Source organism: Nyctibius grandis, chromosome 2 (genome assembly GCF_013368605.1).
Source record: "Nyctibius grandis isolate bNycGra1 chromosome 2, bNycGra1.pri, whole genome shotgun sequence".
Classification (NCBI taxonomy): domain Eukaryota; kingdom Metazoa; phylum Chordata; class Aves; order Nyctibiiformes; family Nyctibiidae; genus Nyctibius; species Nyctibius grandis.
In genome coordinates, this window is record NC_090659.1 from 107,198,858 (window position 1) to 107,214,408 (window position 15,551).

Here is a 15,551-nt window from a genome sequence, read left to right on the forward strand (position 1 = left end):
TGCACAAACACACCTGCCTAAGCTACATACTTCACATGTCCCTGAAGTTCAGCCAGGGTCTTCAGGACCTGAGTTTGAAATGCAGCTGCTGAGCTTCTGCACAGATCACGCTGCAGGCAAATCTTCTGTGGCCTGGAGCTCAATCTCACTCTTCCTCCCAGCAACAGGATACAAAGGAAATGTTCCAAACTTCAACTACAGCCAAGAACGGGTGTTCCAGAATAACTCCTTTAACACGTAGTTTCTTATTGTTTACAGAGATTATTTAGACCGATACAAAAATTTATATAAGGATACATAAGTTGCTACAAAAACTGCAGTTCTTAACTGTTTTTGTTGAAGCAAACACTTACCAAATAATAAAGGAATGAAAGGTTTGTTGCAGCTGCACTCTTTACTCTGCTATCCTTTTTTTCAAACATTTTTAAAGTCTCCAGTGCCTAGAAGTAATTTGGAAACAACTTACTTCCCATTGAAGCAAACTTATACCAAAATTCTTTCAGAAAGTATTGATAAGCTTCACAGTAACAGCTAAAATTATCAACTCATATACTCACATACATGATAATTACTAGAGCTTGTAACACACACTCATAAGCATGTTCACACAGAAGTATATCTGTATTATACATAATATTAATCTTGGTCACAAAATTTCAGTAGTATTGGCTATTTATTACTTCTTCAAAATTTAGTTTAGATATGGCTACCTTGAAGTACACAGATATCTGACAATTCTATACATACAAAACACAAGTTTATATGATTTGCTTTTAATCTAGTCAATTAATTAAAATTCTCATACCTATTTTTCCAGTTCCTTAAGTGAACACAAAAGGATTGACATTAAAATTCTTACTAAAAAGCTAAAAAAGTATACACTATATAAAAAAAAATGCAAGACAATGTAGGATTGGATTTCAACTTGCAGTTGTTTTGTGTAATAAGAAGATGACACCCATCTATGTTTAGGAAGTACTCAAACGTGAAGACTGAGGCCAGAAGATTTTTTTTTTTAATCTTTTGCATAGAAACTAAATCTCATAAACTTCAAAATAAAGAAGTTTATGGACGAATATAAACAAATTTATAGCTAATAAACTATCAAAGAAACTTTGAAATAAAAGGCAGCTTTTTTTTCATTGACTATGTGATAACATTTGTAACTGCAGACTAAATTATTAAGAAAATCTGGCTGCTTTACACTAAATATTGATATTAACTACACAAACTGTTACAATTTCACAGCAAGCTCAGTTCTGTCATCTGTTACAACACAGATGTGGCAACCTCAATTTAGCCATCAACATTAGCAATTCAAAAGTTTCCTTCTTCCTTTACAGGAAACCTATAAGCTGCTGTTTACATATCAAAGTGAATGCATGATACTGTATGTGGAATGCCAAAACAAACATAAAAGAAACAAGTTTTAATTGACTGTCATACACACTGTTTTTACAGTCACTTTACACAAAACACGACTGTACTAATGACGTGTAAAATGACAAAGTATATACAGCTAGATGTAGTTCATTGGTTTAATCAACTACATTCCACCCAAGAACTATGAACTACTGAAGATCATAATATTCTCCTAATAATAGAAAACTCTCTGAAGAAATACACCAATTTCAATGAGAAAAGCATTTCAAAAGTTAGGCTCTAGATTTTGTGGTCTCTGAAATGTAAGACTTCAACTATGATAATTTTAGACTTTTATACATTTGTGACTTTCTCCAAAAAGGGAGTGGTCCCAAATATTTACAGATGTAACAGCACTATATCCGAGGTACTCTACTCTTAAGCAAAGACTTGCTTCTTTGAGTAAAAGCTGTGCATTTCTTACAATGGAATTAATTTTTAGCGAACTTAAGAGCTATATAGTTTAAAGTCACTTTCTGAAAAGCCATTTCCCATTGTAGCCAATTTGTTTACCTTTGCTTTTACTGCTAAATGGCACCTTTGACAATAAAAATTAGAGTGGAAGTGATCTCTTTTTCATGTGTAATGAAAAGTTCATAGGACTCTCAAGTCTGTTCACTTACTGGTAAGTTATGTTGCAGGTCTCTTGAACCATTTCAACAGTTATGAGCCCTAGGACGAAAATCCACAGCAACAGTGCTTTTGCCCTTGCAAAGTAGAAATGCTCTTACTGTATCATCAGCTAAATTTATATATTATTAATCGCAACAATAATGATTACTTAGATTCAACAATAAAACACAGATCGTCCATCTTTGTGACATGTTTCCAATGGATGTAAATTATTTGCTTACAGAAGTTAAACTTCAAAGCAGCTTGCCTGACCCAAGCAGGGTCTGCCAGAGGTGTTAAGGAGTTGCACGGCTAACCTGCAGAATTTTGTTTTTAAATGAATTTTCAAAGTTTTTCTTTGAAATTAAGAAAACATTCAAAGTATCAAATACACAAAACCCCTTACTAATAAAATACAATCTAGACATATTATGGTAATTTCCACTCTGAATTTATTTTATTTTTGTTGGTAGGACTGTTTTAAAATAACATATTCATTATGATGAGCACACAGTTAAGCCCATTATAGTTACAGCAGAAATCTATTTTAGTTCTTTTTTTTCTGAAACTCAATAAAACTTTCAGCCTTGAAACTGAATATTTCAAGAAGTTTCCATTCTTGTTCTTCAGCCAAAGGTGTGTTGAGCAGGTGGTGAGTTATTAAGTATATGAACAATAGACAGATAGGATGAATGTAAGTGGCAGCTGCAGTTTTGTTAGAACAAAAAAAAGACTCTCTGCAATCACCATTCTGCAGTCCCACTCTACTATTAAGTAGTTCCAGTGCAGGTTAAAGGTCTTCTCTCACATAATCAAAATAAAAAGAGCATCTTCTCTACTTAATCCTAACTTCCAACACCCTTCCCTCTCCCTCCATTGGAGTACTCCACAGAAACATCACCAACAATCTCTGTGTCTCATTTTACCTCTGAGAATTGAAATTATTTTTAACCTACACTGGATACTAACTAGAAATTGCAAAAAATTAGCATAAAAATAGTAAATTCTTGAGATCATATGATTGTTGACCTACCTCTAACACTCTCACCCTCCAAAAGCTATCACCAATAAAGCTACTAGATTTGCTCAGAATTTTCCGAATTCTCAAAATGCTTCCTGATCTCAGAAAAGCTATCGGTCAGACATGCAGTATAATAAAGGATAGCTCTCTCGCTGTATCTGCAGGGAAGGAGAAGAGGGCAGGAGAGACAGAAGGAGCAAGAGCTGCTCAGGAAATCAGAAGAGCTTAAATATGAGAAGTGGGCTAAAGTTAAGCATGTGGCCCTGTGTGCATCCCTCCAAGCTACGGGAAGGTGAAGGACCTTAGAAGATGACAGAGGTACTCAGCTCAGCTGTAATTTTGCTCCGTATGATCTCTCATACTTCTTCCCGCTCATGTAAACCCAGAGTTTGCTATATTGCGTCTTATTTATTCAGCATTCCTATCATTGAATGTACTGAACAGTGCATGTTAGAAGGAAATTGAGCAAATCCTGTCAGATAACTGGGTTTCTTTTTGTTCAGATGAAGCTGTTTTTCAACTGCTCACATTTCAAACCAAGCCTTTTTTCGCAGGCAAAGAAAAGATCACATGACAATTTTGACAAAAAACTGGTATTAAATTGTCCCGCAACCTGTAAAAATTTGATTAAGAGAAAAAAAATGCATTTGTCTTGAAACAAAACACTGTAAGACAGGTGCACATTCACTTAGATAATACCAAAAACTTAGACGTGGTAAGCTGTGGTATTAATTTATACACCTACACTGGCAATTTATATGCATAGGAATGGAAAGCTACAGTTAACAGCCTGCTGTACTTATTAGCAAGAGATTGGTGATGATGCCATGAAGGCAGTTCAGCATGAAATTCATTGGCAGGAATTTGTCTTAACTATTGACTGGACAGTCAGTTGCAGAAAGAGATCTTACCTGCATAAACACACATAAATAATTTCAACACAGCCAAAAGTTACTTCACGTGTATATTTAAAAATAAAACAAAATAATGAAAAGGGAACATGGAATAATATGCATGATAAAAACTGTAAAATCACAAAGATTTTGGTAGGTCTGTCTTCTGAACTTCTGCCAGTTAATGAATTTTGAGCAATGAGCTGTACTTTTACTTGGAAGTACCAATACTGTATCTTTTCTATGACCTTCCTCATTGGCTAATATACACCGTGGCTTAAACTGCTATAATCTCTTTTCAGTAATGGTGATTCATCCTAGCGCTCTGTGCCCTCCAGGGGGGCAATCTTTTAGAAGAGATGCAGAACCACCCAAGCTCCTGAGCAGATGCTTAATATAATTCCAGTTTGTATTTCAATGGAAGGACAGGAGGGCTGACTGAAGTTCAAGGTCAGATTATAGTATAGAATGCTGTAGTACAGGGAACAGTGAGAATACCATAACACAAACAGTAACGATACATATGAAGTACATCTGCCTATATTTTGGTATTACAGTCAACGTAACGGAGAGAAAGATTCACCTCATACTAATGAAAACATCTCCACGTTGGTTAGCAACATGCTTTCTACGCTCTCTTCACTGTACTGACCACAGTTCATTAACTGTAATGACGGCTTGGACACTCAGTGAAGATAACTAAATTTAGGTTTCTTACATTTTGAAATGAACTTCATTCACTGCAACTTCTGTGGCAAAAATTTCGTTTAGATAAAACTCATCTCTTGTCAGTATTTTATAGTTATTGTACTGAGCAGCATCAATATAATTATTATGTTTGCGTAAATCATTCTTTACCTTGCTGAAAAATACCTGTGGCTAAGAAAGATAACTTTGCCAATACAGTATTAAAAAGTAGTAATGTGAAAAGTTACTGTACCTGGTTAAAATCCTGCTGCCTCAAGTAAGTAGTGGCTTTATTTATTTCCAGGTCATTGGCCAACTCCACATAGTGGGAAGCTTTTACTACTTCAACACACCTGTAACAGAAATAAAGCCATAAAGATAAACCAAATGCACCTGTACAAATGCCACTTCCAGTTATATAATTTTCCAGCGAATTCACTTTCCAAAATGAGTTGTTCTTAGCTATTCTTTCTTTACAGAGGCAAAGAGCACTTTGATTAAAAATATTTGAATAAACATTTTATTCTCATAACCTACCTTATTACTACTATCTCTGCTCTCTTTTTTTAGTCAGCTGCCTAAATATCACGTTATCACTGAGTGATACTTGATGTCAGATATTGACTAAGATCATTTTTCAAACCATCATCTTCAGATACGTTCTATCAGCTGATTTTTCAGACCTTATCTCCTGTTGCATATACTACCAAACCCATAAACAGGCTTAGTGAACAAAGACAGAGATTGCAGATTGTGTCCCTGAGCTACATAATAGTCATAATAATAAACCTCTTTCTGACTGTCCCCCTGTTACTTTTGGCTTAGAGTCTACTGCAAAATAGGACAGAACAGAACACAGCAGACAGTTCAGCTGTTCATTCACAGACGCCATCTTCCAGGGTTTGATGTGGTGTACTTTAAAATTGCCTAATCATTTGAAGCAAGACCTTTATTTATTGTATGCATATACTGTTCTCTCAAACTGTCTGGAATTAAGCACACTAAATGAACAACTCTGTGGGACGTTTCTTTAATCCTTTCCACCTTGTTTTTTTAAGTGGTGGAAAGCCTTTTTCTTTTCTCCTAATAATCGGCTAATTTGCCAACAAAAGGTTATCGGTGTGCTCAACTTGTTCCCTGAAATGCCTGTACACCAATGCACGCAGCATGGGGAACAAACAGGAGGAGTTAGAAATCCGTGTTCGGTCGGGGGGCTACGATCTAGTGGCAATTACAGAAACTTGGTGGGACAACTCGCATGACTGGAATGTGGTCATGGATGGCTATGTCCTGTTCAGGAAAAACAGGCCACTAAGGAGAGGTGGTGGAGTTGCTCTTTATGTGAGTGAGCAGCTAGAATGTATTGAGTTCTGTCCAGGGGCGGATCAGGAGCAAGTTGAGAGTTTGTGGGTACGAATTAAGGGGCAGGCTGGCAGGGGTGATACTGCTGTGGGTGTCTATTACAGGTCACCAGATCAGGATGAGGAGCTTGACGAGGCCTTCTACAGGCAACTGAGATCAGTCTCTCAATTACAGGGCCTGGTTGTCATGGGGGACTTCAACTGCCCTGCTATTTGCTGGAAGGCCTACTCAGCCAGCCATCCTCAGTCCAGGAGGTTCCTCCAGTGCATTGATGATAACTTTCTGATGCAAATGGTGGATGAGCCAACTAGGAGAGGAGCGCTGCTGGATCTTATCCTCACTAACAAGGAGGGTCTGGTTGAAGTGGTGAAGGTTGAGGGCAGCCTTGGTTGTAGCGACCATGAGATGGTAGAGTTCAGGATCTCATGTGGCAGGAACAGAATAGCTAGCAGAATCACAACCCTGGACTTCAGGAGGGCCAACTTTGGCCTTTTCAAGCAATTGCTAGGGGAAATCCCATGGGACAGGGTACTAGAAGGTAAGGGGGCCCAAGATAGTTGGTTAGCATTCAAGGACTGCTTCTTCCGAGCTCAAGATCAGAGCATCCCAGCAGGTAGGAAGTCAAGGAAGGGTACCAGGAGACCTGCATGGTTAAACAGGGAACTGCTGGGCAAACTCAAGTGGAAGAAGAGGGTGTACAGATCATGGAAGGAGGCGCTGGCCACTTGGGAGGAATATAAGTCTGTTGTCAGAGGATGTAGGGAGGCAACTAGGAAAGCTAAGGCCTCCTTGGAATTAAACCTTGCAAGAGAGGTCAAGGACAACAGAAAGGGCTTCTTCAAATACATTGCAGGTAAAGCCAACACTAGAGGCAATGTAGGCCCATTGATGAATGAGGTGGGGGACCTGGAGACAGAGGATAAAAAGAAGGTGGAGTTACTGAATGCCTTCTTTGCCTCTGTCTATACTGCTGGAGGCTGTCCTGAGGAGCCCCGGACCCCTGAGGCCCCAGAGGAAGTCAGGATAGGGGAGGAGTCTGTCTTGGTTGATGAGGGCTGGGTCAGGGACCAATTAAGCAACCTGGACGTCCCTAAATCCATGGGCCCTGATGGGATGCACCTGCAGGTGCTGCGGGAGCTGGTGGAAGTCATTGCTAGGCCACTCTCCATCATCTTTACTAAGTCGTGGGGAACGGGAGAGGTGCCTGAGGACTGGAGGAAAGCGAATGTCACTCCAGTCTTCAAAAAGGGCAAGAAGGAGGACCCGGGTAACTATAGACCTGTCAGCCTCACCTCCATCCCCAGAAAGGTGATGGAACAACTTGTCCTTGGTGCTGTCTCTAGGCACATCAAGGATAGGGGGATCATTAGGGGCACTCAGCATGGCTTCACCAAGGGGAAGTCATGCTTAACCAACTTGATAGCCTTTTATGAGGACGTAACCCGGTGGATAGATGATGGTAAAGCTGTGGATGTGGTCTATCTCGATTTCAGTAAAGCGTTTGACACGGTCTCCCACAGCATCCTCGCAGCTAAACTGAGGAAGTGTGGTCTGGATGATCGCGTAGTGAGGTGGATTGTGAACTGGCTGAAGGAAAGAAGCCAGAGAGTGGTGGTCAATGGGACAGAGTCCAGTTGGAGGCCTGTGTCTAGTGGAGTCCCTCAAGGGTCGGTACTGGGACCAGTACTATTCAATATATTCATTAATGACTTGGATGAGGGAATAGAGTGCACTGTCAGCAAGTTCGCTGATGACACCAAACTGGGAGGAGTGGCTGACACATGAGAAGGCTGGGCAGCCATTCAGAGAGACCTAGACAGGCTGGAGAGTTGGGCGGGGAGAAATTTAATGAAATATAACAAGGGCAAGTGTAGAGTCCTGCATCTGGGCAAGAACAACCCCATGTAGCAGTACAAGTTGGGGACAGACCTGTTGGAGAGCAGCACAGGGGAAAGGGACCTGGGGGTCCTAGTGGACAACAGGATGACCATGAGCCAGCAATGTGCCCTTGTGGCCAAGAAGGCCAATGGCATCCTGGGCTGTATTAGAAGGGGTGTGGTTAGCAGGTTAAGAGAGGTTCTCCTCCCCCTCTGCTCTGCCCTGGTGAGGCCGCATCTGGAATATTGTGTCCAGTTCTGGGCCCCTCAGTTCAAGAAGGACAGGGAACTGCTAGAGAGAGTCCAGCGCAGAGCCACGAAGATGATTAAGGGAGTGGAACATCTCCCTTATGAGGAGAGGCTGAGGGAGCTGGGTCTCTTTAGCTTGGAGAAGAGGAGACTGAGGAGTGACCTCATTAATGTTTATAAATATGTAAAGGGCAAGTGTCATGAGGATGGAGCCAGGCTCTTCTCAGTGACATCCCTTGACAGGACAAGGGGCAATGGGTGCAAGCTGGAACACAGGAGGTTCCACAGAAATATGAGGAAAAACTTCTTTACAGTGAGGGCGACTGAACACTGGAACAGGCTGCCCAGAGAGGTTGTGGAGTCTCCTTCTCTGGAGACATTCAAAACCCGCCTGGACGCGTTCCTGTGTGATATGATCTAGGTAATCCTGCTCCAGCAGGGGGACTGGACTAGATGATCTTTCAAGGTCCCTTCCAATCCCTAACACTCTGTGATACTGTTAATTTAACAAACTGCTGCTATAATTGGGTTGGCACATGGACAGTCTCTATACAAAGTATACAAATTCCTTGTGGTGTTGGAGGAAAAATTATACTGAAAAAAACAGCAATTTCTGTAAGGACATCTGTAATAAAAGAAAGGTCAAAACCCAGTTTTCAGCTGTTACTGTTAACATGTTTTAACCATAAAATTCATTGAGATCTAACTATCAAACTGTCTTACGACAGAATAGTCCCAAGATTATGTCACATTTTAAGTAAGAAGTTATGAAATCCAAAGATTATTTGTCCCCACCTTATTTCTGGAAATAAAATTAATCTGATCAAAAGCACATTTAATACTTAGAGGACTCATAACAAAGCGTAGTAGTTGGAAAACTAAGCTCAAACTGCTGGTTAAACTTCTTCACTGAGCTTGAATACCTCAGCCTAGAAGAACAGAGAGTAAATCTGTCCTGATATACACAAAACAATCCCACACATCTCACCAGAAGGTGTTTAATTAGCCAGAACAGATATGAAAGAGTATTTTACTTCATGACAAATGTCTTGTGGATAGCACTAAGGAAATTGAATACCTGACAACCTTTCCCAGTTTTCTTGAATAAAAAACAAGACACAGAGCAAATAAATCTGACTTACTCATGCTAGCAAGTTGGAAAGCATCAAGCTAATTTTCACAAGACGTACTGTTAAAGTTCTGATAAATCAGAATGACAAAAGTAGGGAAATTGTAAGATTATAATGATTATTAAACCACCGAACACCACCTTGTGGACTCTAGCAGATTAAACATGTCTGTGTGAGAGTATTTCATGTTAGTATAAACAGCTTTATTAGTAAATTATAATTATAGGACCTGCAAAACTTGAAAATAATCCTAACTGGCCAAAAAAAAAAACACGTAAAGGAAAGTTCACTTTCCCCATCAGACTCCCTTCACTTCCCAACCACTGAACCTATCTCTTAGTAACGGTGTGGCTGCAGATACAAAGCATTCATTTGCATACATGTTATTTTCCAATAACTCTATTAAAAATACTAAAAATATCACAGTACGTCCTTATAATAGAAAACTAAAAACTAGTTAAAAATACATCTTGAAAAATTATACTAATCATTTTTATACTGCCCTTATAGGAAGTGTGTCTGTTTTGTTTTGTTTTAAAGAGAAGAGTATTCTGCTGTAAAAAATACCACAGAAAGCAAAAGCTAATCTGTAAATTGAAAAATAAAGTGGATACAAAAGTAAAAAAGGTATCACTGTATACACTTGTATAAATATTTAAGAAACAGTAGATTAAGTTCACATTTATAAACAAGTTTATAAATAAAATGCAAATAAACCTTTCCAATAATATTTAGATTCCATTGTTTTATATAATGACTCTATGGAGTAATGAAAACTTCTTAGGCAGCCCACATCTTCATTATGCTATCTTCAAACTTACAGTAAAGAGTAGCAATCATTACCTTCTGTTGAGACTTTTAAAAGTTCTTGAATTTTCAAATTCAATTGACATTTAAGCTCTTTCTGTGCTAATACAGAACAGTTCAAAATGTACAATTAACAGCTGAGTTTCAATGATATAATGAAATTAATTTTTAACACAGACTAGACTCTAATGCTTTGTTTTGTACTTCTCCAGAGCATCACGGAGGCAAACTGAAAACAGCTTGAGATGTGCAACAAACTGTGTTTCCCAGGCTGTTCATGTTTGTGAATCTGGTTTCATAATCAGCATGAGAGATAGGCATATAGTTTAGACAAAAAGAAGCCCCGCTTGACTCTCACCAGTCATAGCCCACTGCAAAAGATGTCTCAATTACTGGTGCAATGAGTTTAGCAGCTGTCATTATGTATTCCTCTGCCATGGATTTCCTAAGGAAAAAAAAAAACCAACACAAAACCCAACACATAAACATGTGATAATTTGAAAAACTTGTATATAAAAAATAACCAAATCTTGTTCTTGCTTGTTCCTGCACTCAGGACAATCTTAGAGATCAATCTAACCAGTCCCCTGCTACTGCTACTGTCCTATATCTTGATAAAGCTCTCAGTTTTTTCTGTTTTCCCTTCACTGCACACTGTAGTTGTATTTAAAAAAAAAAAACAATGCTGCAAGTTTTAAGCAGTGTAACCTATAGCAATTGGGGTGCAGTGCACTAAACTGAGTGATCCAACCGGTTCTTCCAAGCGTGCTCTTTCCTAAGAATTATGAGGATGCTTTTATAACAAGAGCTGTGGACATGTGAGAAGACTGATAATACTTTCAGGAGCTAAAATCCATAGCATCACAGTCAAGAAAGAATAGATTCCACCATTACCTCTCACGTTCTATTTGTCTTAAGCTGTCATTTTTAATGGCTTCAATGAGTAGATTTGTATGTGGATCATCCTGGAGGGGGACAAAACAACTGCAAATTATGCCAGTGTACATGCATTTTAAATATTTTATAGACAATATAAACATAAATTGATGTAAATTATATAGTCTATAATGTCAGTTACTTACTTTTCCCATTTCAAAAAGCTAACTTCAGTTTAAAGGAGTTTTCTAATCACAAAATCTGAAATTTGGCATTACAACTACTTTAATCCTGTTTTTCTGCTCACATATGTGGTCATAGCTCACATTAGGGTTGTTAATAGGTGTAGTTAATGTCATGTGTATCAGACTGGGAAGGCTGCAAATCACCGTGAGAATACTCACATGCTTAAAAATAAGAGCATGCTTAAGCATTTGCTGAACTGCAGTGGTATTCAGCGGATGAGGACTCGTGCTACCTTCTCCTTACAATATGATCATCTTGCGGTTTCTATCACACATCTCTATTAGTTCTAAAAGAACTAATGCAGGTACGATGGGCAGCCACTCCTTCTTCATTTATTGGGGACAGATGACAGATTTATACAAAATAAACACCAGAAGGAAACTTTATGATCTTTTCTCTCACCTCTTCATAACAAAATACAGAACTTGGAATGCCTGTTAAAACTATAGCTTTCCTATCGTTAGAAAGAAATTCTACAGTCTAAAGCTTTTCTTCCAATGAATGATCTTATATAGTCTTCAATTAATTCAAGTGTTTAACGACCCTGTTACATAATTTCTAATACAAGAAATATTAGTGTCTCAATTATATATAAAAAGATATAGAAGAAATTATATACATATTAATCAATAAATATAAACAAATATATATGCTTCATCTATTGAATTTTACTTGCTTATGTTAGGACAATAGCAAGCAACAGCTACTCTTAAGCTGCAAATAGTTTGAAGACTAATTATATCTTTGATCTTTAGGACTGAAAATGGCAGCTTTGTATCACCAAAAAAAAGATTGCTAAGGGAATGTAAAGGGCTTGCCTTGATCTTTCTATAGAGGACCTTTCTCAGAGGTACCCTAAACCTATTAATTACTTTTTCCTGTCTTTAACATCACGAGCTGCTGGTTTCATGGTACAAAGGAAGTTCCATTTCCAACAAAGTCCAATAAACTAAACTAAGCATACGTAAATTTTAGTAGAATTTTCTTCTGTAAAATAACACTACAGTATTACAAGTTTTATTAGCAGTCATTTGAGATAACTTGCATTAACTTACTCATTGCTCTGCTCCCTTTATTTTAGCTTATAGATATTTTATTAAAATTTTATATAAAGGAGGCAAAGCAGTAAGTGAGCTATGTAAGTCAGCCCAGATGAATTTCAACAAAATCGTTAGGAAGACAATTGTGTCGTGTGGATTTTATGTACATTGTGTCTTCTGAGGAAAGAAGGATTTGAATGTTCTCAGGGTTATTTTACACTTCTGAGCAGTACTGCCACACTAAGTTCATGCTGGTAAAAAGAAGGTTATTTTAGATACATAAATACATATGGATTTACATATTCAGTATAGTCCCGGCATTCAATGTCTCTCCCCCTTTCTCCTGATTTACCATATAAAGACACAGTTTGTTTTGCTCAAACTTACATTTGGTGAAATGTATTTGTCATCATAATCCACTTCCAAGGGAACTGCAATCAGTTTTTGGAACGCTTTTTTCATTTGCTCTCTGTTTCCAATTGCAAAATAACATACGATCAAGTTGAAGCCTGCCTTCAGGTTTGGGGACATGCTCATTATATGCTCAAATGAAGAAATGGCATCAACGTATTGGCCAGTTTTAATAAATGCAACTCCAATATTTTGCATTATTTTAATCCTAAGGAAAGAAATCAGAATTAGGTTATATTTTTAACTATCAAATGATACTGTATCCAAAACTTGTATTTCAGAACTATGCCTACTAGCAGAAACTCACCTCATCTCTTTGTGGGCACTAGGAATCTGGTCTAGAGCCATACGGTAGAATTTGATAGCTTTGGAATAGTTCCGTTGTTTTAAATATATATTTCCCATATTCACCTTCAGTCTACCTATCAAAAGAAGTCAATGAGTGACAGCCTTTTAAAGCATAGTTACAGCATTTTTAAATTGTTTCAAAGTGACAGAGTAGAACAACTTCTTAATAAATTTGTCTTCATTATAGGGTATCAGTGGCCCTTTAAAGAAGCACTGCACAGAACAGCCTTCTGTGAATCTTCACTCAGAAGGAGATGAAGTAGTAACGAAACCTAGAAAAGACCTATCAGTGTAAGATGTATTCTGATTCTGACTGTGAATTGAGGGATGAGGTAGAGATTATTTGTAGCGCTCTCCAGGAAGACGGCTGCAAATAAGCATCTCTGAGAAAAGTGCACTGTAGAAGTCTCAAAGATGTGCAAAACACTAAAAGAAGCTTTCAGAAGGGGAAAGCTGAGTCAAAAGAGAAAAAATTATTATTAGAGCAGACACTATAGTCTGTGCTGCATGAGATCATGATATATTTGGCTTTATGTTTAGCTTAGACAGAAAATACTTCATCAGCTTGAGAGTCAAACCACACTAAGTTATACCAAGTCAGAGATTATGAGTATCTATCATCCACTCTGACTGGCAGACATGAGGGCTGAGTTCTCCGTAAGTCAACACCATGCAGGTGAAGTCCTTATTTTGAACACTTGACTACTAATTTTAATCCACTTTGGAATATACCCTACCTCCATTGCTGAACATCTTATTCTTCACTATAACTTGGTAAGTATTCAGAGCTTCAGCATACATTTCATTAGCAGCATACTGACTGGCCAGATTGAAAAGAACCTATAGAAAAATGGAATTATAGGTACAAGAAAATAATGTTTTTCTCTCAACATGAATTCGTAATACATAATTCCAAATTCATTTACCTTGGAAGTACTGCTTTTACCAGTTTTAATCTTCCCATCTTTAATGTTCCTTTGTTCTTGTACATTGACATAGAGAAAACAAGTTTCAAATCTACTTATTCTAGGTAATTATTTTATTTTTGTACTTAAATAAATACCGTTAAAAGTCATGCTAAGTGGGCCTTAGACCCAAGTAAACACAATGTTATGATGCAAGGGTATTAAAAAACATTCATACAAGATAATTCTTACAAACTGTGTATAATTTATAACTCACAACATGTGGAAAGTGGTCCTACTACCTGTGGTCAGTCAGTTTATGAAGAGAGAATTTTTCCAAACTGCTGTTTCAGAACAGAAGTTCTGTTGGTGTCAGGTAAAATAGTTCCACATTTTTTCCCCAGCTTTACTCTGACCTTCACCATAAAATAACTCACTAGGTCTGCCTAACTCAATGGATTCATTGTCAATAATTTTCTCTACAGCACTACCTGGAATACAACTTTAAACTCCCCCTAAGTATTTTTATTTATATTGTACCCTTTCTTTAAAAAAAATCTACTATTAATTTGAAAACCAGAATGTAAATCTAGAAACCTGCTTTAAGATTCAGGATTTAGGAATACTAATACATCCTATTTCATGTAATATATTCTCTGTCACTTTATGGTTCAAGTTAAAGGCAGTGTCTGATCTCTCCTGTTCTCTTGGCATGTTACATTTTCTAGACTATTTATTTATGAAGTACAGCGTTTACACCTTTTATATTTTGATATGCACATTTTGTATGTGAGTAGGTAGCTGGAATAGAGGCTCATGGGCATCCTTCTTCACTTAATGTTGACTATGTGGTTTCTCTGGTACTTGAGATCGCAAGGGAATAGACTCAATGATATAAATGGATCTTTGCAATCCAGTGTTACGTTTTTAACTTCAAGAAGTCATTCAAATTATCTTCATAAACTTCCTCTGCTCCCAAATGTAGACTGTATCTGATCTGGTACACATTCAGCAAACACTGAAACGTCTCTTTAGGAGGTTTGCTACCAACACCTTTCACTCATTGAAGATTTCTAAGCACTTACTGAGTAAGTGAGGTCTAAGTTGATGTTTTCTGGAGTAGCAATTTGTTCACGTTGTCTCACCAATACTCTTTCCTTTCTTCCAGCCTCTTTTGCTTTTTCCAGAGCCTTAAATAAAATACCAGAATTTAGCAATCTCTTGAATCTTACTAACCCAAGATGGCAAAAATACATTTAAAACAAGTATGAAAAGAATATACTCATGTCCATTTTCTTTAGATGCACAGACTGTACCCAATGCCTGAAAAGCAGCAATATAACCGACAGAAAAGTGTTAATTAGCAATAAGCAGACATACAGTTGTCTAAGTCTGCTTAGCTGTATAATTTTAGAGAAGTATAGTCACACACATATATATGCCATAATCACTTACGACCCTAGAAGATTATTCTACTTGTATTAATTACAGAAAGTGCACATAAATGTTTTAAAAAAAAAAAGGGACAAAAGGAAAAAGAGGGAGCGTTTAGGCTTGGCATGTTTCCTTAGTTGCAGAATCCCAGTGCAGGAAGGTGTTGGAAGGAAGAAAGTGAAGGCAGTAAGTAAATGCGTATGTTACACAAATGTATGCTGTACATACACA

General features: G+C 37.7%; 1 protein-coding gene across 5 annotated transcripts in view; it reads right to left on the reverse strand.

Moving 5' to 3' along the window:
- The window catches only part of IFT88 (intraflagellar transport 88), a 63,533-nt gene that overhangs the window by 37,922 nt on the left and 10,060 nt on the right, over positions 1-15,551 (reverse strand). For 4 of the 5 annotated variants that reach the window (XM_068420090.1, XM_068420082.1, XM_068420067.1 and 1 more), the window contains exons 9-16: positions 14,972-15,076; positions 13,719-13,821; positions 12,941-13,055; positions 12,610-12,841; positions 10,955-11,025; positions 10,419-10,505; positions 4,889-4,988; positions 354-440 (exon numbers count right to left, since the gene is read on the reverse strand). In XM_068420090.1, the coding sequence (XP_068276191.1) occupies positions 354-440; positions 4,889-4,988; positions 10,419-10,505; positions 10,955-11,025; positions 12,610-12,841; positions 12,941-13,055; positions 13,719-13,821; positions 14,972-15,076 (900 nt within the window). The remainder of the gene's footprint in view (positions 1-353; positions 441-4,888; positions 4,989-10,418; positions 10,506-10,954; positions 11,026-12,609; positions 12,842-12,940; positions 13,056-13,718; positions 13,822-14,971; positions 15,077-15,551) is intronic. The other variant, XM_068420074.1, reaches the window with a different exon arrangement.